The sequence below is a fragment of the Girardinichthys multiradiatus genome, chromosome 8 (assembly GCF_021462225.1).
Source record: "Girardinichthys multiradiatus isolate DD_20200921_A chromosome 8, DD_fGirMul_XY1, whole genome shotgun sequence".
Lineage (NCBI taxonomy): Eukaryota > Metazoa > Chordata > Actinopteri > Cyprinodontiformes > Goodeidae > Girardinichthys > Girardinichthys multiradiatus.
The window spans coordinates 42,761,389-42,788,529 of NC_061801.1; the positions used below are offsets into that span (position 1 = coordinate 42,761,389).

Consider the following 27,141-nt stretch of genomic DNA (forward strand, 5'->3'; position numbering starts at 1 on the left):
GGGGGTCCCTAGTTTACAAAAACATTGTTCTCTAAAGGATGGGGGGAAACAACAGCTGCATCGTAAACAGGTCATAAACAGCTTTATACATTAACAACACATTTCCCACAGTCTCCTCCAACTTGTAGGGTCAGTTGTGCCTTTTGTTGAGTGTAATCAGCCTTCATCTTTATGACCTTCATCTTTATGACCTCCTCAACTGAACTGCTTCCTTCCATCCGGACCAAAACCTCACGCCACAAGAACAGTTTTTTCCCATCTGCCACCAGCCTGGTTAACAAAGCCCGGAAACCACCCTGACACTCCCCCCCCCCACACTTTTTTTTTACTGACAGGACACCTGTAACCTGTAACTCTATGAGTTACATTAACGCTCAGCTTGGACTCCTACTTTACTTGCACAATGATCACCTGCACTGTTATACTGCTCTATATTTACTCTCACTCACTTAAAACTGTGCACATATATTTATATTATATTGTAGATATGTTTATACTGTTTAATTTGTATTGTATTGCACTGACTACGCCAAAACAAATTCCTTGTATGTCCAAAAACGTACTTGGCAATAAAGCTTTTCTGATTCTGATTCTGATATATGTGCACAGTTTTAAGTGAGTGAGAGTAAATATAGAGCAGTATAAGATGCAAGAGCAGTACAACAGTGGAGGTGATTATTGTGCAAGTAAAGCAGGAGTCCAAGCTGAGCGTTAATGTAACTCATTGAGTTACAGGTTACAGGTGTCCTGTCAGTAAAAAGGGGGGGTGTGGGTGAAAGGGAGAATGTCAGGGTGGTTTCCGGGCTTTGTTAACCAGGCTGGTGGCAGATGGGAAAAAACTGTTCTTGTGGCGTGAGGTTTTGGTCCGGATGGACCGCAGCCTCCTGCCAGAGGGGAGAGTCTCAAAGAGTCTGTGACCAGGGTGGGAGGGATCAGCCAGAATCTTCCCTGCCTGCTTCAGGGTCCTGGAGGTGTACAGTTCCTGGAGCGACAGTAGACTGCAGCCAATCACCTTCTCAGCAGACCGAATGACACGCTGCAGCCTGCCCTTATCCTTGGCTGTAGCAGCGGCGTACCAGATGGTGATGGAGGAGGTGAGGATGGACTCAATGATGGCTGTGTAGAAGTGCACCATCATAGTCTTTGGCAGGTTGAATTTCTTCAGCTGCCGCAGGAAGAACATCCTCTGCTGGGCTTTCTTGATGAGGGAGCTGATGTTTGGCTCCCACTTGAGATCCTGGGAGATGATGGTTCCCAGGAAGCGGAAAGATTCCACAGTGTCAATTGTGGAGTCACAGAGGGTGATGGGGGCAGGTGGGGCTGGGTTCTGCCTGAAGTCCACAACCATCTCCACTGTCTTTAGAGCGTTGAGCTCAAGGTTGTTCTGGCTGCACCAGTCCCAGAGATGGTCCACCTCCCATCTGTACGCGGACTCGTCACCATCAGAGATGAGTCCGATCAGGGTGGTGTCGTCCGCAAACTTCAGAAGCTTGACAGACTGGTGACTGGAGGTGCAGCTGTTGGTGTACAGGGAGAAGAGCAGAGGAGAGAGAACACAGCCTTGGGGGGAACCGGTGCTGACGGTCAGGGAGTCAGAGACGTGCTTCCCCAGCCTCACGCGCTGCTTCCTGTCAGACAGGAAGTCAGTGATCCACCTGCAGGTGGAGTCGGGCACACTCAGCCGGGAGAGCTTCTCCTGTAGCAGAACTGGGACGATGGTGTTGAAGGCAGAGCTGAAATCCACAAACAGGATCCTGGCATAGGTTCCTGTGGAGTCCAGGTGCCGGAGGATGAAGTGAAGGGCTAGGTTGACTGCATCATCTACAGACCTGTTGGCTCTGTAGGCAAACTGCAGGGGGTCAAGGAGGGGGTCGGTGATGTCTTTTAGGTGTGAGAGCACAAGGCGCTCAAAGGACTTCATCACCACAGAGGTCAGGGTGACGGGTCTGAAGTCATTAAGCCCTGTGGTCCTTGGCTTCTTGGGAACAGGGACGATGGTGGAGGACTTGAAGCAGGCTGCCACATGACATGTCTCCAGTGAGGTGTTAAAAATGTCTGTGAAGACTGGAGACAGCTGATCAGCGCAGTGCTTCAGGCTGGCTGGTGAGACAGAATCCGGACCAGCAGCTTTCCGGGGGTTCTGTCTCCTGAAGAGTTTGTTGACGTCCCTCTCCTGGATGGAAAGAGCCGTCCTCGGCGTGGGTAGGGGGCTGGTGGGGGGGAACTTCAGGGTGGGGGTTGGAGGTGCCAAGGCCCCTCTTGAGGTTGGGGAGGTGGGGGTGGTGGATTGTAGCTGCAGCTGTTGGGGGGCGTCGTGGGGGATGGTTGCAGGACTGTCCCTTTGTCTTTCAAAGCGGCAGTAGAACTCGTTCAGGTCGTTGGCGAGGCATCGGTCGTTGATGGAGTGGGGGGCTTTCGGCTTGTAGTTGGTGATTTTCTTGAGCCCTTTCCAGACAGACGCAGAGTCATTGGCTGAGAACTGGATTTGGAGCTTCTCAGAGTACAGTCGTTTGGCCTCTTTCACTGCCTTGCCAAACTTGTACTTAGCCTCTCTGTATATGTCTTTGTCCCCACTCCTGAAGGCCTCTTCCTTATCCAGTCTTAACCTTCTGAGTTTAGCTGTGAACCAGGGTTTGTCGTTGTTGTAACTCACCCTGGTGCATGATGGTACACAGCTGTCCTCACAGAAGCTGATGTAGGAAGTCACAGCCTCTGTGTACTCGTCCAGACTGTTGGTAGTAGTCCTGAACACATCCCAGTCTGTACAGCCTAAACACGCCTGGAGATTCTCCACAGCCTCACTGCTCCACTTCCTTGTCGTCCTCACAACAGGTTTGCAGAGCTTTAGTTTCTGCCTGTATGCAGGAATCAGGTGGACCATGATGTGGTCGGATTGGCCCAGTGCAGCACGTGGGACGGCGTGATAAGCGTCTCTGATGGTGGTGTAACAGTGATCCAGAATGTTGTCCTCTCTGGTCGGACATTTTATAAACTGTCTATATTTGGGGAGTTCGTGGGTCAGATTACCTTTGTTAAAGTCGCCAACGACGATTACTAAGGAGTCCGGGTTGCTCCGCTCCACACTCAGTATCTGGTCGGTGAGCATGCGCTGTGTGACCTGCACGTTAGCTTGCGGCGGGATGTAAACACCGACCAGGATGAACGAAGCGAACTCACGGGGGGAATAGAAAGGCTTACAGTTTATGATGAAGGCTTCCAGGTCTGGAGAACAGTGCTGCTGAATCACTGTCACGTCGTTGCACCAACCACTGTTGAGGTAAAAACAGATTCCTCCACCTTTCGCTTTGCCGGAGAGTTCCGTGTCTCTGTCCGCTCTGTAGAGCTGGAATCCTGCCAGCTGCAGCGCAGAGTCCGGTATTAATCCACACATCCACGTCTCCGTGAAGCACAAAACTGCCGATGAATAAAAGTCCCTGTTTTTCCCCAACAACAGTTGTAGTTCCTCCATTTTCTTGGGAAGTGAGCGCACGTTAAAGAGAAATATTCCAGGTAACGGTGTTCGTAGTCCACGTTGGCGAAGTCATACCAGCACCCCAGCCCGTTTCCCTCTCTTCCTGCGTTTCACCGCGTGAACAAAGGTGAGCGCACCTTTGACCAGAATGTCCAAAAATTCCAGAGCAGTAGGCAGAAAAGTGGGAAATAACTACTCTGGTGCAGTAGCCCTGATGTTCACGAGTTCTTCTCTGGTGAGAGAGCTCCGGGTACCATCACAGAAGACCGTTTTAAAGCAAAAAACAAAACAAAACAAAGCGCACCAACACGCCGAGGCGACCATCTGCGGCGCCATCATTCATTTATCATTCAAAATGTCATCGATAAAATGCACCTGTGTTCGATATCCTTGACATATGCCTGCCCATACCATAACCCCGCCGCCACCATGGGCCACTTGATCCACAACACTGACATCAGCAAACCGCCACACTGTCTGCCATCTGCCCTGAACAATGACAACCGGGATTCATCCGTGAAGAGAACACCTCTCCAATGTGCCAGACGCCATCGAATGTGACCATTTGCCCACTCAAGTCATTTACAACGATGAACTGCAGTCAGGTTGAGACCCCGGTGAGGACGACGAGCATGCAGACGAGCTTCCCTGAGACGGTTTCTGACAGTGAGTCACATATAAAACAGTTTGATGTGGAGTGGTTAATTGTGTGGCACCACATTCGCAGCTGTAAAAAGTTAGCTTTGTGCGGACATGTGCAACAGACGTTTGCGGAGTCAAGTACGCCGGACTATGTTTTGCCCTTAAATGAGACATATCACGCAAAACCTACTTTTTTAGCCTTTGAATACATGTTCTTGTGTACTTGGAGGCTGTAGGAGAGCAGAAAAGATGAATTTAGTTTCTCCAGGAGATATCCTTATATTTTGTTTGGATTGTGCTTTTCAGTTTTCTCTACTCTGTTATGTTTTTTGAACCGTCTTTTCTGCAAAACAACTAGACGTCCGGCTGATCAATTTTTGTTGGGTGTATTAAAACACAGTTCATTACCCCGTCCCCCAGCATCAGAACCTCTTCATAGTTCCTGGTTAAATGTTATTTTTAGTTGAAATGTTTCCACATCAGTGGGGAAATTCCTCTTTGTCTGCGTGAAGCTCTTCAAGGACGAGTTCTTCATCATCTCCTCCAGCATCCAGAAGGATTTGCTGAAAGACTTCATCTGATTAAGTGGTCGGTTCCTTCTGTCTATGGAAACGACGGACGCAGCAAAGCAGGAAGCTGCAAATAAACCTAAAATGACAACAAACTTTATTTTTTATTTAATTTATTGTGTTTATGTGACGTCCTGGCCGTGGTTCTGATAGCAGCAGCATCGGGTCTTCTGCTGATGTTAGCGCTGTGTGCTGCTTTTACCTCCTGGAGGACAGAACCAGACTGCAGGTTTTAATATTATTATTACATTAAGAGGTTTCATTGTTTTTGCTGTTTCTGCGCTGCTAGATAATTGTTATCAAACTGCAAAAATGGCCGAACAGGTCAAAGGGCAGCGCTCTTTGACCTGGAGGGGGCAGGGTGTGAAGTGCATCAGCAGCATTTAAAGAGACGGCACCAAAACGAGTTGCTCTCAGACGTTCCTCAGAACAAGTAAAAGAGGAGCCTGAGGAGCTTCAAGAACAAGGAGTTCAGACCAAAGCGTTGAGGTTCCACTTTATATAAACCACAGCTGGATGATTTTAGGTGGAAAGCAAGGATTTAAAAGCAGGATATGTTCCCTTTAAACCACCAGTAAAATACTTTTATATTTCTTGTTAGGTATTAATTAGTCAAACTCAGAGGAAAGAAGTATGACACAGGGTCTCTGTTCTTCTTGCGCAAGAGGTAGCTCACACTTTGCAATGCAAATCTACAAAGTATTGGCACCCCTCTCTCTTTATTTATACATGCTGGTTCACACACAAAGTTCAACAGACAGTTCAGGCATTTAGGGTGTGTGTGTGTGTGTATGTGTGTGTGTGTGGGGCGGGGGGGGGGTCAGAAAGGTTAGGGTTCATGTGTCTTGATTATAAACAAAGAGGGAGTGAGGACTTGGTACAAGCAGCCCCCAGATGTTGCTGATAAAAGCATAACTCACTCCTCTCCCCCATCTCCCTTTCTGTGGCATGTAGGATGGAAAAGCACTTAGAGCATGATAAACAATACAAAAGTTTTCAAACCCTAACAGTCCCCCCTTTTTTATCACAAATAAAGTCATGATTAGATGTAAAAGAAAACACTGTGTGAGCGAAAAACCCACGGACGGAAAGCAGATTATATTGTGGGAAAAATACTCACACGCCCCTCCCCCCAAGGCGATCATCAACCATGGTAGAGTACAATAATAATATAATAAATCAAAGAAAACAAAATGTAATAAAAGTAAAAGAATTAAAACAAGCCTTGTTCATGTCATCATTGTACTTTTTCTCATTTCACTTAAATAGCAACTTCTTTCGATTTTCTGCTATAAAGTCATTTTATGAAGTACAATTATGAGTACACTCAGGCGTCAAAGATATTTTCATTTACAACATGTCATCATAGGAGTAGTGGTCTTTATTTTGTAGCTCGGTAAAATAAACCTTTTCTGTGTCATCATAGTCATCTGTCTTTGGGTTCATTGTGGTGTCAACATTTACACACAGTATTTAAAGAGTATGTGGGTGTTATCTCAACTTAAAATAGTTTGTGCTTTATGGCCCTAAACCGTCCTCGGGTTAGGGGTAACAAAATTATCTACGAGCAGACCTATCTGCTCTTCCTGAGACATCACCCAAAAGGAATGGGTTTTAACCATTAAACGTCTGATACTGGTTTTTACAGCTTCCTCCTCTAACACAGATGTTCTGAAGAAAGAGAGGTAACCTAAAGGTCAAACACTTTGGAACTCCTTAGAGCACTTAATACAAGGATTTCCATTACAACTCCTTTCTTCTGATTACAAGATAATCACAACTAAAAGGAAAATTCTTCAAAACCATCACCCCTCTCAGCTAACAGATAATCCAAAGCCATTCTACTTTGCAAACTTATCATTCTAAGAGCTTGTTGCTCCTTGGTCAGAACAGTGAAACCTTCCTCTCTAATAATGGGCTGATTGAATTATAAGTTGTGAAGTGAGCTAGATAACATACTCCAGACCAATTAGCAGGCAGATACAGATATGATCTATTTCCACACATCCAAACCATGTTCTTAGGACATGAGTACCCATCTCGACTAGGAAAAGTAACAAGAACCCTGGTTAATTTACCTGCCTGGCCATACAACTTACTTCCATTCGGTAAGGCTGTAAGATTAAGAGTTAACACAAAGGGATCTGGAGCCAAAGATCCTGAAATAGTATAAGCAGCAGTTCTGATAGGACATGACTCAAATTTATGTCTGTTGATTAAAGCACATGAAACAGATATAATAGCTTTGCAACCTTCTGTCTTTCCAAGGAAATAAGGTGTGTTTCCCTCCTGTACGATACAAATATCTGTACCTATATCTGGATATCTTATTGATTCCTATTACCCCAAAATCTATAAAGAGTTCCTGTAGTAGCACATATTAAATTAGTCTCACTAGAAAATCTAGTAACATTTCTGCTTTGCCTTACAATATATTTCCTCACCCAAGGAAAAATAACCTCCACCAGCTGGTTATGTTGCCTATCTGGAAAGAAAGTAGTATTAATAGGAACAGGTACTAAAAATGGTTGATTATTAATAACACGTGGAATCAAACAACAAACATAGCAACTATCATTTCTTATCTTCCTCACGGTTTGATGCATCAGTTGCCACCAGACATGATCAGTATGATCATAGTAGTCAGAAAAGTGATGAATCTCTCTTTGAATCAACTGATGAGTATTATTGGCATAATTACTCAGATTAACCACATTATCTTTGCTGTACCTTTCCCCAAATGAACACAAGAGTAATAAAATACTTGCAATACCAATCATTAGCATCAGAATAGACCATCTTCCATTTAACTGCATTGTGACCTTGAAGTGGAATGTCCTTTCTTCTGGTACTGAAAGCAAACAGTTTTGTTTTTTTTTCAAAGAAAACAAATCATAAACAAAACTTAAAAATCCTGCTGTCTCTCCTGAGTGGCTTCAAGCTGCCCTGTTACCAGTCTGGTACAGGTGGGCGGTCGTAGGAAGCTCCTCTAGAAATATATTTAGAAACAGGAACTCTAACCTGCTGGAAGTTAGGCTTCCATAGTCCAACTAAACAACGGTGGAAATGAATACATTTCAAATTTGTACCATAATGATAGATATCAAGCAATAACCATGAAAGTTAGATAAAAGCATCCAAGATTTCCTCCTCAGAGTCAGTCTCGCTGTCAAAGTGGGAGAAAATAATTTGGCTGACCCTTGCTGTCCAGACAAAGGAGCCTAGTAGCCACCAAATATTAAGAAATGAAGGAGAATAAGCATCATGGTGCATGTTTGACTGTCTCTCTGTTGCAGACGTCACCAGTCCATCATCCAGAGAAAGGTTATGTGCAAATGTTTAGAGGTCTTCCCTGTAAGTTTCCTATGTGTCTCTCACTGTGGTGTGTGTGCAGTGAGGCAAATGACCTTATGATTTCTAACTTTCAGGCAATGCGATGGTCTTAAGTAGATTCTGAAATAACGTTGCACTGCTCAAGGGATTGTGCCCTTGTAAGAACAGTGTTCTTCAACCACCTCTTCAATCACTCGCCAGTGATCGGCTTACAGTTCTTTGTCTTGTGGTGGTCCGGTGTCCTCACACCTTTCAGGCCGTGGATGATCCAGTTGGAAGATGACTTGTCCTGGAAGCCAGATGACGCTGGAGGAGCTGGAGCTTTCCTGCAGCTTTCCTGGGTGTCTAGTAGGATCTGATATGGGCCATTCCAGCCCTGGACTTCCTGTGTTTTCTCCTAAATTCTCCGACCAGAATCCAGTCGCAAGGAATAAAGGACTGGAGGGTGGAAGTGGCTGTTTCTGGTAATGCAGACTTCACCGTCTGTGAAACTTGAGAAAACACAGTGGACAGGTTTTGACAGTAAAACAACATCCTATCTTCACGGAAAAAAATTGATCTTGGAAATATCCCCATGTTACGTTATTCTGACATTCCCCTCTTCTGGCGCAGGGTCCAACCCATGAGACAATCCAGCAAAAAGTTTGAACAAAAATGTTCTAGTAACCAAGATCACATTACATAGAACCAAAGAAATGAATTCTGACATAACTATGTGTCTCTATGAATTCAACGAAAGCAACATAAAGAAAATCCAGATGTTTTTAACTGTAATTCAGTTCCATTAACAACAAAACACAAACTTTAGTTATTCAGTTCATCAATGTCTCACTTAGAAATAAGTCACATATCATCCTGATTTGTCTTGTATGAAGATGAGTATTAGATTTATGGACATCTAATGTAATTCAGATGCATAAACTCTACAAATTTGATTTTAATAAATAATTCCCACCAAGTATAAAGTCATGACTCAGATTCTTTATCAAAAATATATTCCTTACTTTTGACATATCTTGAATTGTCAGCTAGCTTAATGGTACCAGGGAAACTTTCAATCTAATAAATCACCAATGATTCTGTATGCAAAACTAATTCTTCAAACTAGTTTAAACTATTTCATTAACCTTTTAATAGTAAAACATAAATCTAAAAGTTATGCTACATCCAAAAAAACATGTTATTAAGGCGACAATCACTACAAGCATTTTGATTCTATTGTTTCTTAAACAGTGTTAAAACTCAGGAAGGGAGGTACTGAGCGTTACCATGGGAGCAAAGGTGTGAACCGACCTGGTAGGTGGGCGGAGTCAGGCAGAACTAACCTTTGATTGACAGCCTATGGGCGGGACCCACAGTTTCTTCATCCCATCCCACATTAGTGTAACTTAAACTACAAAACTGTTAACATGAACCTACCTCAGAAACAAGCTGCTTCTTAACTCTCCTGAAAACTCAAAGTTTTAATCAATTTGGGATTTAGAAACATTATTCTAAACATGGATTATTGTTTCATGCAACATATAAACAAACATTCATTCCAACAAAACATCAAAGACAAACAAATGAACAAATTTGAAGCTTCAAGAATTCAAAGAAATTATTAACAATCTCTTTTCAGAATATGTTTTCTCAGCCATATCTTTTAATGCTATAATTGATCAATTTTGTTATGACAATCTTCAGGATCCTTTTTTAAAAATGAGTGCACATAGTCCAAAGATATCTCAAAGTATTTAGAAGCACAGCAACAGTTTTCTCTTATATGAATCCAAATTAACTGATGCTGAAACCTTTTGCTAATTCTTTGTACTGTAACTCTGTAATAATAATAACTACAATCCTGAGAGTTATTGTTATAATTCTCTTTTTGTTTGACTCAATTTGATCGCAGCTGTATTACAGAATTTCTCTGCTCAGGTTAAATGTAAAGAAGTATTTTAAGCCGGCGTTGACATTTTTATGCAGTGTTAAAGTTAACCAGAAATTAAGATAAGAAGCTTGTCTCCAAACTGGACTTTTTCCCACATAATGTTTCAAAAAGAACAAACATCATTTTCTTTAATTTGGCCTATTTAAATTTTGAGAGTTGGGGAGAAACATTAGAAAAATTACTAGAACCCCTCTTTAATAATCCAAATGGTGATAAATGTTCCAATATTTTATCTCTTAGTAATCTGAAATTACCTTGTGTACCTTTGTACTCATATGTATTCTTTTAATCTTTAAACCCTAAGAAATCAAACAAGGAGACTGGAGTTTGAGCCGACCATCCTCTTACTGTTAAGAGAGCCTTTATTTCTTTTCTTTTACTAAAATAAAGGATTTTACTTGTCTTGATTCTGTTATAAAAATCCTAACCTTGGTTCCAAAACTAAACTCTTCAACCCCAATCTGTGTCCCCAGAGTAGAAATCTTGAGTATTATTGCATTTCAAAGCCACCAAATGACTGGAACTCATCATTGGCTTAGATCTGTTTTAATAAGTAATCAGCCTACCTTTAATTAAATATTATAATTTTATGGACCCAAAATCTATGGCTCATGGGCTTCAGGAGTCCAGGAACCACAAGTTGAGTACTACTGCATTGAACAATGGTGTTAACTTTCTGCAGAGATTGAAGGATTGGCTAAATATATTATTTCTGCTTGGACAATAATCAGATTTAAAATTATTAGTTCACAGCTCCTAATTTACCTCAGATCATATTTGCTTCTAACCCAGTTCATAAGAAGCTTCAGACAAACATTATGCTAAAAAAAAAAACAAGAACAAAAACCAGATCTGTTTTAAAATAAAGGAAAAACATGCTTAAAAAACTTGTTACTGTGGTGGAAAATAACTCCACGGTTCTGAAGGCCTTTTCATGCAGAGTCTTTTAGGAAACATGAGATTAGTTTAATGTTTTGTGTGGTACCACTGTCCAATCAGATTCTTTCTAAATAACCCAATTTTTCATACTCATTTTAAAGGTTTGTTTTACCAAGGGAAATGTGTTTAACAAAACCAATTACTCTCAAAAGTTTTAAAAGTTTTTAGCTGGTGATATCTTATAAAACAACAAGTGTTTTAATATTTCTGTGCAACACAGAACTGATTAGGTTTCCTTTCCTTCTCCAAAGGGAGAAAAAAGAAACTGCAGAACCAAGCCTGTCATAGTTTTTATCAGGACCTGATATAAGGTACAGTATAAATCAACATGCTGCATGAATCAGAAGAGGGAAGAAAAACCTAATATAACCTCATCCCAGCAGCTGCTGTGAAAAACAATGAATTTGTACTTTCCATAAGCGTCAGTTAACACTTGTGGACAAAAACTGCACCAAACTGTAAGTACTGTGTCAAAAACTGTATGAAGACCATCTGCAGTAGAACTAAGCCTGTTTTAATGAGGTCTCTACCCATTAGATTTATGGGATACAAAATCTGACAACAGAAAATAATACCTGAAGGAGAAACCCATCAGGTTTTACGCATGCAATGGGTTTTATAAAAATGCTCCTTCATGAGATCTGTCCTGAGAATAACATAGAAACACATGGTTACTGCTGAGTTTTGGAGATGTTGTAACTTCCTCTGCATTTTCATAACTTTTAATAACTAGAATAATTGACCCTGAATATTCCACGACAAAAGAGAACTTGTTTCTCTAAAATAATTAACCGGAAAGTATCAAATGAGCTAAGTTATCACCCTTTTAAAGATACTTTTCTAACCCTAAAATAATATTTTAAACCGCTATATCTGTCAACGTCAAGCAAGCATCACATGAGCAGCGGTTAATAAGCGTTCTTCATTGCAGAAAATAGGAAAAGATTTATGCAAATGTATGTGTGTTTGTACGTTACCCCCATCAGTTTCTAAATCGCTCCAGAGTCAGACTGTCATGGCACACAGTCCTCTATCAGTCCAAAAAACAACCAGGACCTTCCCAGGTCTGTTGGTGAGACATTCAATCATTCTTTGTCCACTTTAACTTCTCCAGGAGGGAGAAAGAACTTTGCTCCGGCCTGTTTCTCTTCTGCCCGCATAAGATGCTTTCAATATAAATCCAGTGTATCGCTCTTCTGGTTCTTGCAAACAGCATGGATCGTTGTCCATCTCAGTGGCAGGCAGGCAGGCACTCTCTCTTTCAGGCCATGATGAAGAAGCGTCTCTGGTGGAGTAACCATGAGAACGGCAGGTTTCTAAAGTCCAGACTCAAAAACGCAGATGTTGCACTCAAATCCCATATATGTGTGTGTGTGTGTGTGTGTGTGTGTGTGTGTGTGAGAGGCAGAAGAAAAAGTTTAGTATAGGTTTAGATTTTGCACACAGAAATATTATCAGTCAGTCAGTCAGTTGTCCACCTGCCTGTCACTTCCTTTCATAACATGCACTATACTCCTTTCTTTTCAGACTGATCGCAATATTTAAGACAAACGAAACTTCCTGCAGGAAAAGTTTAATTCTTTAACGCCTTAATTGATGCACTCTGTGCTTTTTAATCTTTTTCTTATGTTTTTATTTTTTCCATCTCCATCCATCAACTGTTTTACTTTAAACTATTTAAACTACTTTTTTTTAACTATTTAACTTATTTACACTCAAACTTCCACGCTGTGAAAAACCAAACTTATCTTCCCATTTTAAAGCACATTTAACACAATCATCCCCACTTTTTCCTTTCATTTCTTAGGAGATGATGATTAATGTGTAGTAAAAAATAATATACATTATATCATACAGAGCAACTTCTCACCCAGATATATTTGTAGACAAATAGTTCGGATCCAATCGGCCAGAAGCCGCAGGCGGGCACCAGGACTCCCCTCCGTAATATGGAGGTGGACTGAGGACAACGTCTCCAGGCTGGCCAGGCGTCGGTGTCCCCTCCTGCGGTTCCTCTGGCACGTTAGATCCTGTTCATGATGCCAAAATTGTTGTGGAATTTTCTTATCAAAGTGGGTAGAAGTTGACTCACAAGAAGAGAAAATCCGGACTTTGTCTTTATAAGTTTTATTCAAAGGCATTCAGTGTTTGAAGACCCTGTCACTGAGGTTAGTCAGTGAAGCAGAGCCACGATCGACATTTAATTTCATTCCCTTCCGGCGGAATTACCTAGTCGTTTCTGATCTCCTTGCGGCAAAATCCTACCTAATTTATCTCTATCTCTTTTCGGCGAAATAATACCTATCCAATTGCTGTCTCCTTTCGGCGAGACACTACCAGCGACTTCCAACTTTCTTTAATATTAAACAAAACGTCTCACCTCTGAGCTGACTTCTAGGTGAGTCTCCGGACCCCAGAGTCACCCGGCGTCGAGTGAAGCAGTTAACCTACCGGCCTGATGTGAATTTACACACCGGGGCTTTCAGCCACCAAGCCTAGGTGGCTGTATAGTAGCGCTTCCTCAGCGTCGGCGGTCCCCAGGGTCCTTCAGTCACTGCAAAAAACCAAGATTAGGTTAGTTTAAAAAATTATCCGGTGTCGAAGGACCAAGTTAATGTTAGGTATTAATTAGTCAACTCAGAGGAAAGAAGTAATGACACGGGGTCTCTGTTCTTCTTGCGCAAGATGTAGCTCACACTCTGCAGTGCAAATCTACAAAGTGTTGGCACCCCTCTCTCTTTATTTATACATGCTGGTTCACACACAGTTCAACAGACAGTTCAGGCATTTAGGGTGTGCGAGTGTGTGTGTGTGTGTGTGTGTGTGTGTGTGTGTGTGGTCGGAAGGGTTAGGGTTCATGTGTTTTGCTTTTAAACAGAGAGGGAGTGGGGACTGGTACAAGCAGCCCCCAGATGTTGCTGATAAAAGCGTAACTCACTCCTGTCCCCAATCTCCCTTTCTGTGGCATGTGGGAGGGAAAAGCACTTAGAGCAGACATGAGTGATAAACAATACAAAAGTTTTCAAACCCTAACATTTCTTTATGCTGGAAACGGTCACAAAGAGGACACATAATTCTAAGAAAGCCAAAGCTAATTGATAAAATAAGGAAAGACTCATTATTTATTTCAGTGGGTTCATTACTGGTGTCTGAAATGGACGTCAGACACACAGCACCTCAGGAAATAAGCAAATAATGCTTCATTTACCAGAAGCTCTACCATTAAATGAACAAATATTCTACGTGCGTTATGACATTTTGACACATTTTGAGACCCATGTGAGAATTTCAACACATCTAACGTGCTCATAGGGCCGAAAAAACATCCATCCAGCTGCTCTAAAAGTGCAGCACCCTATCAGAAAACTAGTCGGTTCACATGGTTCCTCTAATCACCTGAGCCGACCGGAGTTGGTAAAAAACAGCTTCACAGCTGTCATCCATCTGAGTGCAGATCAATACAGTTTATTTTGCTGGAGGCAGTCAGTGCAGCTGGTAAAATGTTTAGGACTATGTAGACTGCTGTTCACCTCTGCCCAGTAAACATTGTTTTACATGTGGTAGTATTATTTGAATCACCACCTCCAATAGGGCTGCACGGTGGCGCAGTTGGTAGCACTGTTGCCTTGCAGCAAAAAGGTCCTGGGTTTGATTCCCGTCTGGGGGTCTTTCTGCATGGAGTTTGCATGTTCTCACCGGGTACTCCGGCTTCCTCCCACAGTCCAAAGACATGCCTGTTAGGTTAATTGGTAACTCTAAATTGCCCTTAGGTGTATGAATGAGTGTGTGCTTGGTTGTTTGTGTGTTGCCCTGCAATGGACTGGTGACCTGTCCAGGGTGTACCCCGCCTCTCGCCCATAGACTGCTGGAGATAGGCACCAGCTCCCCATGACCCACTATGGAATAAGCGGTAGAAGACAACTGACTGATTGGCTGACCACCTCCAATAAATACGTAACTCATATGTATTTGTGGGAGAAAAAAGTTTACTAATTTAAAAATGATGAAGAGACAACTGGTTTCCTCTCAAGAGCTGACGCAGGGGACCTTTTATTCAGAAAACATCTCTGAATACATCTTCATTCAAAATCCCAAAGAATCCCAGCCCTCAGTTCCTACAGGGTGTTTTTTATACAGATACAAAGCATTGGTGTGTATTGGGGTCCTCTTGACCAATTGAAATCATCATCCTCATTTACGTAAAACTTCTTGGCATCCACAAGATTGCTTTTCTCTACTTTTCTGGGAATACACTCCAGTCAGACATCTGGACAAAATCAGATTGGCCTACGTGACCGTTTACAACCACATTCTCATTACTTATCTGGATGCAAAACTTCTAATGTCACGTTGACCTGGTAGAGTCAGAGTATCACAAGATTTCCTGCAATAACAAACCCATTAGTCTTTCCTCTCGCCAAGAACTTTTCCCTCATAAAATCTGTTTCCAGACAGCTTGCATGTTCACTCAGAGTGAACAATTCTTCACAGAATTCATCTTATAATGGTAAAAACAATTATAATACTTTAATCTAATCAAACACAGCTCTATGCCTCCACATATTCATCTTAAAAATGCTAACACACTCACCTGGAGGCCAGCGGCAGTCGTGACCTCAATGCTAGTGTGTTTGCATCGATAATGATAAACAAATTTGTTTGTAGGAACATGATAATACAGGTGAGTGAATTTGTATTGCATCATTTGCTTTAGGTCAATTGGAGAAAACTGTGAATGTAAGAGGTTTTTCATGTGTAGCTCAAAGAACTTCAAAAAATGAAAAGGTTTTACTGTTTTTGTTGCAATTGTGAAAAACAAAGAAATTCTACAATTACAAAATTCTCAAAGCATTTCTCTCTGTGGCTTCAAATTCAGTAACAATGCACACATTATTTGGCCCAGATTTACCTCCACACAACTACACCCCTCATAGCTTCAGAGACCTACTTACTCAGGGTTCCCAGAACCTGAACTAAACAAGGAGAGGCAGCATTTAGTTTCTATGCTCCTCAGCTCTGGAACAAACTGTCTGAAAACCTGAGATGTTGAGAAACTGTTGGTTCCTTTAAATCTGAAAACAAAACTTGAGCTGTACTGTTGCTGTCAGAGGAAAATAACCAACAGCAGATTCATAAAGTTATTTATGACTTTACAACTTTACTTGCCGTGATTAGCAGCAATTAAAAATGTCTGTTCTGTTAAAAACACGCTCTTATGTCCTCAGGGAAATGATGACATTTATATCTGTGGCATCGACAGTATGGGATTGGTGGAGGTTCAGCATGCCTTTTCTACAGGAAGAACAGCTCCGCAGGTTCAACCACTGGTACTTCAGTCTTTCTCTTACCCACCTGGTGTACAAAGATAAAGTATATTAACTGCTTGTGAAACATTTAGTGGTTTGTTTTTGCTCCTCTTGTAACTTTACGTGTGAACCGAATTTATGACCAAGAACTCCATTGTTTTTGGCAGGGGAATGTGTCGGATGTAAAAGCCATGGTGCAGAATGGGGTGCTGAGCTGTTCCTTCACATCAAACAATCCCATTTCTACCCAGAGGAGTTCAGGCTTCAGCAGCATGTTCTACCTGCTGTTTGCCTATGGAGCCAGAAGCAATGGTAAAAAGATTGTGTGGAAAATTTGCCAGGGACTGCGTAGGGAGTCCAAACTCTTTGTGAATAAATGGTAGAGTTAGCCTAAAAGACCTACTGTGAGGTGTGATCTTCTTGAAGTCCATGTTAGTTTGCAGCCTGCAGGACCTTATCAGTGTAGCTAAGTCCTTTCAGGGAACAGGAATAATTTTTCAGATTTACAGAGCTCACTGGGTAGGGTTGGTGTGTCTGTTTAACAGGGATAACCCAGATGCATACGGATACTTTCATCAGCAGCCAAAGGATCAATATTTCAGCCCCTGATGTTGTCCAAACTGATGAAAAAGTGCATATCATCCAAGCACATGGTAAGTTCCTGCTGAGAGATGCGTCCTGCAACACAATGAGTTCTTCTGCTATCAGCATTGACTTTATATGGTGTTCCCAACATTAGCCAAACATTAGTCACTTTATTAGCTGTCACTTGACATTCTGTGTATAAGTTTATTTGGTGCAGCAGATGTTAGAAGTTACTAAAACCTTTTAACTTGGTAAAGAAATGTGGTTCCTAGTCACAGTAAAATACATCCTCTGAATAAAAAACTGTTTGATTTAAAAATTCTTGCAGTTTTTTTAAATCTTACTTAAAGTGCAACTAACACCACTTTGAAAGCACTACATGACAAAAGTAATTCACCTTCGTGAGTTTCTTTGACACCATCACGAGATGCAGAAGAAAAGCAGGGGAAAAACCCAGCAGATGCAGTGTGTTGCAGCAGCAGGAGGAGGAAATGTTGGCCACTGGCCAAAGGCAAGCAGCAAGCTGGATGCTCTATTTACCCAACTCTCTGTTTGGTGTCAGATATCAACATTTTTTTTAAGTCAAACGGCCAAAATTCAGGTGAGTCATCACTGACTCATGACTTCACCTGAATTTGTCACAGGTCGTTATTTTATCAAGTTGAGTCTAAAGTTTCTAAATTTGTGAATGGACTTTGACTGGATTCTTAGTCACATGAATCAAACCCAAACCTGACCCAGGGACTCAGAACATCCCAAACTAACCCAATGTGTTACTGACAGTGAAGAGTTTATCTTTTATTTACATCAATGGAAATTATTCTGTTTGTACTATGCACATTTTCCAAATGTAAATTTTAAATGATCTCAACTTTTAGGGTCTGTTAGTGCCACATAATTCAAATGTACTGTCAGAGCTTTTCTCTTTATGGGGGAGTTCCTGTAGCTTACAGTCGTATCTGTTTATCGGGTTCATCTAAGGCCATTTGTATGCAGTGGGCGTCACTCCAGTCTACTTTTTTACTTTAAAACTAATACTAGCAGTTCAGAATTGTTTCCGCATCTGTTAACGTCATCTTGATAGAGATGTCTTTAGTAGAGCCATGAGATGGAAAAACAAAACCTGAAGTCTTCAACCATCCCAATGTGCTCCAGGGGCTCTGATGCTGATAGCCTGGATGACCACAGGTCCACTGGGAATGATGGTTGCACGATTCCAGAAAGGAATGGCCAATGGCGTGAAGCTGTTCGGCAAAGATCTCTGGTTTGTGGTGAGTGTTCTGAAATGAAGCATGTTTCAGTTCAATCCAGAATGGTTTTAGTTTATTTCTGTGGCTCCACGTTTAGGCTTAGGTCTGGTTGGCCAGAAGCTGGGTGGGTGGTGTTGATAGGTGAGGGGGTGTGGAAGGCCTGGATGTGATGAGTCAATGCCAAAGACTGTGAGCAGGTTCTGCACATCTCGATGAAATGTTAAAATCTATCAAACAGAAACTTAGACTTGCCTTTACCTAATGGTCTATGGTTTGGATGATATATGATAATAAATAAACTACATTTTCATAATTGTTTCAGGCATGTTTAGGATTAAAATGATATTCCCAGAGGGATGCCATGTTTCAGACTGTGAGATGGATGAGTTAAAGGGAAGGGAATGGCCAACCACTGTCTAGCCCCCTCTGCAGGCTATTCCTGTTTTCATTTAAGTTCAATTTAAAACCAGTGACACACAACTCAGTTGAGTCAATCTTCCTGCTGTGTGTTGATCCCTCACCTAGGATGTAATGTGTGTTCCTGTAGGTCCATGTTTCAGTGATGAGCATCACTGTGGCAGCCACCTTTATTGCTTTCATCCTCGCCTTCTCATTCGTGAATGGCTGGGCTGAGGTAAGTGCAACATTTCCTTCTGGTTTTCTGGTAAAATCCACCAGCAAAGGTCCAGTAAGACTAGTGGGCAAGGCAGGAGGAGTCTAGAAGTGGGTCTGGTCTTGTTGCACATTAAGAACCAGCAGCTACATTGCTGAAGGAACTTCCAGGTTTTTGTTTATACTTTATTAATCCCAAAGAGACATAAAATTATGGTCCAACATTTACAAATCCCAACAAATAAACACTGCTTCCTGGTTTAAGTTAATTAAGATATCACTAAAAATGTTAATCTTGGATCTACATATAAAACTGAAAATTATATTTTTCTTTCCTTCCAGAAATATTTTGACTGTTATGCATCATTCTGACGTCATCAATGATAGTCGCCCATCATTGAAAACATTTAAATTAATTCCTCTGTTTTAACAGGACAGTCTGCTTTCAGGGTTTATCCAAATCTCTGAAGGCTTTTAAACTGGCCGAAGTTTTCTTTAATGACTTCTTTTAACTGTTAAACCCGACAAACCAGAGCTGTGTGTGGTGTTTTTTTTTTTGTTTAATCACAAATAAATCAGACATATTAACAATTGCAAGTCAAGTCAAGTTTATTTATTTAGCGCTTTTCAGCAACAAGGCACTCAAGGTGCTGTACATAAGAAAAACATTACAATGATACAGAAAATCAAATAGAGGTGATTAAAAAAATAAAGAGAATAGAATGATGGACAAGAAAACGAAAGGAAAGTTGGATTGAAAACTTAACTAATAATGGCCCAGTCAAAGGCCGCTCTAAACAAATAAGTTTTAAATCTTGATTTAAAGCAACTTAGGGTTTCAGCGCTTTTACAGTTTTCTGGGAGTTTTTCCAGATTAGTGGAGTATAAGAACTAAAAGTTGTTTCTGAAAGCTGCAGAGTAGATTTGAGACAATCCTGCACTAAGGTCCAATAAAACCAGCACTGTGGTTCTTCCACAGTCTGCATTTATACGGATGTCATTGAACACCTTGACAAGAGCAGTCTCTGTACTGTGGTGAGCAGGAAGCCTGACTGGAAGACATTGAAGCGGTTGGTCGTTGTTAGGAAGTTGTTTAACTGTTGAAACACAGATTTTTCAATAATCTTACTGATGAAGGGGAGGTTTGATATAGGCCTGTAGTTCTGTAGTAGCAGCTTGTCCAAGTTGCTCTTTTTCAATACAGGTTTGATAATTGCTGTTTTTAGGGCCTGGAGGAAAACACCTGACAAAAGGGACGTGTTTATTATTTGTGTTAAATCAGATGTTATTACAGGCAAAGCTTTCTTAAGGAAAGCTGTGGGTAAAACATCGAGACAGCAGGAAGAAGAGCTTAGTTGCTGTACGATTTCTTCTAAGATTTTGTAGTTTATTTGGCATTTATTGTTAGTTTATTTTGACATTTTGTCAAAATCAGTTCTAGTTGGAGACAACATTGGTCCTGGAGTTGATGTGGATGTTCTGACTGCCTCTCTGATCTTTTGTGTTTTTTCAGTGAAGAAGTTAACAAATTCATTGCAGGTCCTGGTAGAGTGGAGTTCAGATACTACAGTTACAGGAGGGTTTGTTAACCTGTCGACCGTGGCAAATAATGCACCAGCATTGTTAATGTTTTTGCTGATGATCTCAGAAAAGAAAGATTCTCTTGCATTTTTCAGTTGTAGGTTATATCTGTATAGTCTCTATTTATAGATAATATAGTGAACCTGGATTCCAGTCTTTCTCCACCTGCGTTCAGCTTTTCAACACTCATTTTATTCACTTCTGACTGGTGGAGCACTTCTCCATGGAGACATTTTCTTCCCAGAAACGACTTTCACTTTAATTGGAGCAATTGAATCAATGATGTCCGAGATTTTAGAATGAAAGTTATCTACCAGCTCATCTACAGTGTTACAGGGCAAAGTGGAGTTTGAAGAGTAAATCTGGTTAAAGGTTTCAGCAGCACCGTCCTTAAAGATGTGTTTTCTTATCATGTCTCTTTGACAAACTGAGTCATTGGAGATGATGCTTTCAAAAATAACAGAAAAGTGGTCAAATAGAGAAACATCAGTTATAGACACCTTGGAAATGTTTAGACCCTTAGTGATGATCAAGATCGTGGTCAGTAATGAAGTCATTGATTAAAAATGATTTTCCTGACAGAGATCTAATCTTCAATAAAGCCAGTTTATATGATTTAGTTGCTGATATTAACTCTGTGTCTGGTTGTACCCGACAGTTTATGGCTTTTTTTGATTGTTTATTACTGTCTCTTATCCTTTTAGCTTTGTTCTTTCTATCACGTATAAGCACAGAGATTTTACAACTATCTCCTATTAGGGGCCCAAGTTTTTCCTGGACATGATCATTTCTGATAGAGTTACCACTGGGGCCCAGACTGTATCACAGAGAAGTGATTTGAAGGTCCTGATTAGGAGGAGATAGATTAGGAGGTGGTGGAGATCTGGAGAAGATGAAATGGAGAAGATGTCAGAACCATTTGGGTCCCGATCTTAAGAGCTCCTTCCATGTTATCAGAATCCAGTAAAGCAAAAAGCGGCTCAGTGGGGAGATGGGAGAGTTCTGTGCGGTCTGGGTTTTGGGTGGATGGGGGTTTTAAGGGGAGGTCCAGTTCTCCTGTGAATTTCGACGGGGAGACCTTTTGTGATGACCTCTCTTTCTCAGCCCACTGGCTGATTGTTTCTGCTGGAGCTGTTGGAGGCACCGTTATCATTGTTGTTGATGCTCCATGTTCTCTGCTGAAGGTCGAAGCTGCTGGCAGATTATTTACTGAATAGAAGAGATTAGATGTGAGACGTCTGGCTCCTGGCTTGTTCAAACAGAAACCATCTTGCTTGAAGAGTTGTCTTTTTCCCAAAAAATATTAAAGTTGTCGATGAAGTTCACAGGTGTAGAAGCACGTTTTTTTCAACCACTCATTAAAAATCTCATCTCCACAGAAATCGGTGCAAAGGGTCCGCTGAGAAACACCTTAATATTGAGACCTCCAACAATATTCAGAAGATGAGTGAAATCCTCCTTCAATCCTTCAATTTTTTGTTAGCTACGTCATCCATGGCTCCAGTGTCTAATAAGATTTTCTAGAGACGGGCGCTTTTCTGTGATTGCAAAAATATTCTTTGAGATATCAGACACCACGTTACTGGTACCAATCAGAACTTCTGTGTTTTTCTTGTTGCAGAAGTTTTTAATCCCATCCACAGCTGTGTTGCCCACTATTAGGGTTCTTGGTCTGGTGGGTCGCTTTTTCTCTGGCAGCTTAGGAGAAGGTTCGCTGTCGAAGTCTCCTTTTCCCAGGAGAAACGGGGGCATTTCTCTGTAATTCTGGCCATTCTAATTTATTTAATTGCTGAGATCTTCCAGTGAGTTGTCCACCTTGATTTTTTGGGCATGCCCCTAAAACATGCCAGGGGGGTCTGCTGGTAGGTTTATTCTCAGTGTTCTGATTGCCGGCTGAGTTGTTGAGCTGGCTGTCACTGTTTGGGATCACAGGCAGAGTTGAATCATCGTTGTACCTCATATTCACCTCCACATTCACTTCTAGTCCATGGATTTTCATCTCCAAAACAACGAATTTCTGTAAAGGTTTGTTGAAGTCCTCTGTGGTGAAGGGAGGCATCTTGTGCTGATTAGCTGGCGTCAACTTGTCCTGCTTTCGAGTTCGATTATAAAAACATCAAAATCCTTTAGAAATAAATAGAAACTATAATAAATCCTTGGGAGTCGCTGGTAAGAAGTCATTTTAGTCCAATATTTCCATAATTTTGGATAAGAGATAAAAAGAGATAAAATTACTTTGATGGTGAAACCAGGATGCTCAAACTCTGGCCCAAAAGGAGAGCTGATGGATGGGTCTATTTGTGCTGGCATGTTATTGAAGCTCTTTGCTTTATGAATGAACCGAGAAGCAGAACATTAATTGTAAAATGTTTTTTCCTTGCTGTTATTTAATGTGATGTTTGGGTTCTGCAGCTTTTTATGCTCTGGCTGATTACCAGTGAAGGTATGTTTGTTCTTTGCAGGGAGCTCATCCTGTTCTAGGCTGCATGGTAATGATTTTAGCACTGATGCAGCCCATCCTGGCATTGATGCGTTGTGGACCACAACATCGATGGTAGTTACCTTCTGATTTTTCTTGTTTCAGTTTATTTTATTAGTTCTGCTACAATTTAGAAAAACAATAAAAAAAAAAAAAAACTTTTTCCTTGTTGAAGCTCAATTCATAAATTCTTCATTTGGTTTGTAGAGCCAGCCCCTTTTTCACTGAAAGCCCTGGGATTTATTTTAACCAAGAAAAAAAAATCCTGGGGCTTCGGGTGCCTTCTGTTACCATTGCTCAGAACGGCCACGGACCATTTGTTTAAATCAGCCTAATGACGTACGTGAAGTTGTGAAGGAAACTGCACTACATTTTCAGGCCAGCAGATGGCATTATTCCTTTACTGCCTTTAAACGACTATTAGATAATACATTATTTTTATTTTAACTGATAAATAATAGTAGGTGACGAACAGCTTTAGAGTACAGGGCAGAACACAATTGGGCGTACTTGACTCCGCGGATGTCCACTCAATGCGGACGTCTATTGGACAGGTCCGCACAAAGCAACATTTTTACTGCAGCATACGTGGTGTTACACAATAAACTGCTCGGCGGGAAAAAGTTCTGCCCTTTATGCAGTTGAGTGATTCTTTCCATTGTTCCTTAAGTTGCTCTGGATCCATAAAGTTCAAATGATTATTTTATATTTAATTTTTACCAACCTGCATCTGGCCAGAGTTTCTTTACAACTGCGTGATTAATTTACAATAACTACTAAACACTGATTAACACAATTAAATTTATTTTATTATCATCAGGTAAACTCATGTCAGATAAATACAGAACATGTTTTTAGTAAAAATTTTATTTATTAGAATAGAAAAAACTGATCATCAGTTCAGAATTAAAGAAAATTGATACCTTGACTGTCTAATCATAAGCAAATATTTATATAAAGTAAAAGATGCGTAGACAGTGGAGTAGAGGATGGCAGGACATGAGGCTGAAGATCACTGGGAGCAACTGCATCCAAACCTGGAACTGCGGTCTCTCCTCCTGCTGAGCTGTCTGCATGAAACAATTTTAAAGAGTTCATATTCCACTAAGTCAGGTTTACATGAACATGTGTATTTCTGATGTACAGTACAGACCAAACGTTTGAACACACCTTCTCATTCAAAGAGTTGTCTTTATTTTCATGAATATGAATATTGTAGCTTCACACTGAAGGCATCAAAACTATTATTTAACACATGTGGAATTATATACTGAACAAAAAAGTATGAAACAACTGAAAATATGTCTTATATTCTAGGTTCTTCAAAGTAGCCACCTTTTACTTTGATTACTGCTCCACACACTCTTGGTATTCTGTTGATGAACTTCAAGAGGTAGTCACCTGAAATGGTTTTCACTTCACAGGTGTGCCCTGTCAGGTTTAATAAGTGGGATTTCAAGCCTTATAAATGGGGTTGGGACCATCAGTTGTGTTGTGCAGGAGGTGGATACAGTACACAGCTGATAGTCCTACCGAATAGACTGTTAGAATTTGTATTATGGCAAGAAAAAAGCAGCTAAGTAAAGAAAAACGAGTGGCCATCATTACTTTAAGAAATGAAGGTCAGTCAGTCCGAACAATTGGGAAAACTTTGAAAGTGTCCCCAAGTGCAGTCGCAAAAACCATCAAGCGCTACAAAGAAACTGGCTCACATGAGGACCGCCCCAGGAAAGGAAGACCAAGAGTCACCTCTGCTGCGGACGATAAGTTCATCCGAGTCACCAGCCTCAGAAATCGCAGGTTAACAGCAGCTCAGATTAGAGAACAGGTCAATGCCACACAGAGTTCTAGCAGCAGACACATCTCTAGAACAACTGTTAAGAGGAGACTGTGTGAATCAGGCCTTCATGGTAAAATAGCTGCTAGGAAACCACTGCTGAGGACAGGCAACAATCAGAAGAGACTTGTTTGGGCTAAAGAACACAAGAAATGGACATTAGACCAGTGGAAATCTGTGCTTTGGTCCAAGTTGAGATCTTTGGTTCCAACCACCGTGTCTTTGTGCGGCGCAGAAGAGGTGAACGGATGGACTCCACATGCCTGGTTCCCACCGTGAAGCATGGTGGAGGAGGTGTGATGGTGTGGGGGTGCTTTGCTGGTGACACTGTTGGGGATTTATTCACAATTGAAGGTATACTGAACCAGCATGGCTACCACAGCATCTTGCAGCAGCATGCTATTCCATCCCGTTTGCGTTTAGTTGGACCATCATTTATTTTTCAACAGGACAACCTGACAGGGCACACCTGTGAAGTAAAAACCATTTCAGGTGACTACCTCTTGAAGCTCATCAACAGAATACCAAGAGTGTGTGGAGCAGTAATCAAAGCAAAAGGTGGCTACTTTGAAGAACCTAGAATATAAGACATATTTTCAGTTGTTTCACACTTTTTTGTTCAGTATATAATTCCACATGTGTTAATTTATAGTTTTGATGTATGTGTTGTTTTTTTTTACTTAAAATTCACCAGCAAAAAGTTAATCTGCAAAAATTGCCCTTAAAAAAAAATCAACTGCGTGAAGTCACCTGCAAATGTGTTGACCTTCTGGTGACTCAAGCCCATGCGATCAGCACTAGATGGAGTTGAGCGGCTGATAATGCATCCTAACATTGGAAGCCACCCGCCAAAAAAATCTAAGAGTCGAGTGGCTTTTAGCCAATCAAATGATGCTCATTTGATCGCGTGACTCACCAGTTCACTTCTGCCGAGGTAAGAACCTGACTTGAAATCTGTATGATTGATTGCATTGACTTTGTAAAGAGCCTTGAGTTGACATGCGTTGTGAATCGGCGCCATAGAAATAAAACTCCTCTCCCTGGGCTACCACCTTACCGTGGTGGAGGGGTTTGAGTGTCCCAATGATCTTCGTAGCTATGTTGATGAGAATCAGTGCCTCCAAGTCCCAGGCCATGGTCTTGAGCTGGAAAAGGGTAGAGTGCCTTCTTCCGGGTCGGGGGGAGGTCCTGCCTCAAGTGGAGGAGTTCAAGTATCTTGGGGTCTTGTTCACGAATGAGGGAAAAATAGAACGAGAGATCGACAGACGGATTGGTACTGCATCAGCAGTGATGCAGGCGCTGTACCGGTCTGTCGTGGTAAAGAAAGAGCTGAGTCAAAAAGCCAAGCTCTCGATTGATTGGTCCATCTATGTTCCTACCCTCATCTAAGTCTACGTTCACACTGCAGGTCTTAATGCTCAATTCCGATTTTTTGGTGAAATCGGATTTCTTTGCGTGGTCGTTCACATTTCCAAATAAATGTGACTAGTTGTGATCTCCTGAGTGAACTGCATTCATACAACTAAAGTGTCCCGCATGCACAGTAGACGATGCAATGACGCCACATGTAGCGAGCGTGCTTAGTGTTTGCGGAAGTAAATATGGATGGAAATGTTGGCCTGTATTTAAAAATTTTTAAGTTGTTGTTATGATTCTGGTACATCTGCTCTACCCTGTCTCCCTGGCTGCAATCAGCAGATTAGATGCACCTGGTGGCTGCTGCAGTGTAGTGCAATCTGTGTCATGCCAAGCACCTGTGTCTTCCCTAATATATACTGACTCTGACAAGCAGACGGTGCCAGATTTTTGAAAGCCATTGTGTGAGTAGATATCCAGCGTTCCTTCCTGTCTGATCATTGTTCTTGACCTTGCCTTGCCTTTTGGATTTATGCCTCTGCCTGCTCCCTGTCGGACTATTTGGATTTTGGTTGTCGACCTTGTTTCCTGCATCTGGTTTATGCCTCTACCTGCCCCTTGCCTGACTCCTCTTGTTCTGATCGTTGACCCTGTTTCTGTCCTTGGATTATTGAGCCTGGAGTCACTCTTACCTGTGCTGTGGAGATCACCCCACTGAGGTGATCTCCACTGAGGTTTCCCCTCTGGGTTTCAAATTCCACTCAAGACAAAAGCAGGTTAATGGCTTTTCTGATCCCTGCAAAATCTGGAGAGACTACAAGTCACTAATCTCTCTTTCTGCCTCAGTGATTCCTGGAAGCTGTGAGGAGTGTTACCTGTGTGACGTTTTCCTGTGGCTGAATAAACCTTTTAATCTTTCAGTACTGTGTCTGGTTAGGATGCCTCTTGGATGTATCCCTTCGGGAGGTGCTCCGGGCACGTCCCACCGGGAGGAGGCCCAGGGGAAGACCCAGGACATGATGGAGGGACTATGTTTCTCGGCTGGCCTGGGATCGCCTTGGGATTCCCCTGGACAAGCTGGCCCAAGTGGCTGGGGAGAGGGACGTCTGGGTCTCTCTGCTTAAGCTGCTGCCCCCACGACCTGACCCCAGATAAGCAGAAGACAATGGATGGATGGAGAAATAAAACTGAATTGAATTGAACTTTCAGCCGCCACAAACCGATAACAGGCAGCAGGAAATACCAGA

General features: G+C 41.7%; 1 protein-coding gene across 1 annotated transcript in view; it reads left to right on the top strand.

Annotated features, from left to right (window-relative positions):
- The window catches only part of zgc:163022 (putative ferric-chelate reductase 1), a 40,751-nt gene that overhangs the window by 12,818 nt on the left and 792 nt on the right, over nt 1-27,141 (top strand). The window contains exons 6-11 of the mRNA XM_047373380.1: nt 16,114-16,215; nt 16,362-16,506; nt 16,740-16,847; nt 17,935-18,050; nt 18,577-18,663; nt 22,685-22,776. Coding sequence (XP_047229336.1) covers nt 16,114-16,215; nt 16,362-16,506; nt 16,740-16,847; nt 17,935-18,050; nt 18,577-18,663; nt 22,685-22,776 — 650 coding nt within the window. The remainder of the gene's footprint in view (nt 1-16,113; nt 16,216-16,361; nt 16,507-16,739; nt 16,848-17,934; nt 18,051-18,576; nt 18,664-22,684; nt 22,777-27,141) is intronic.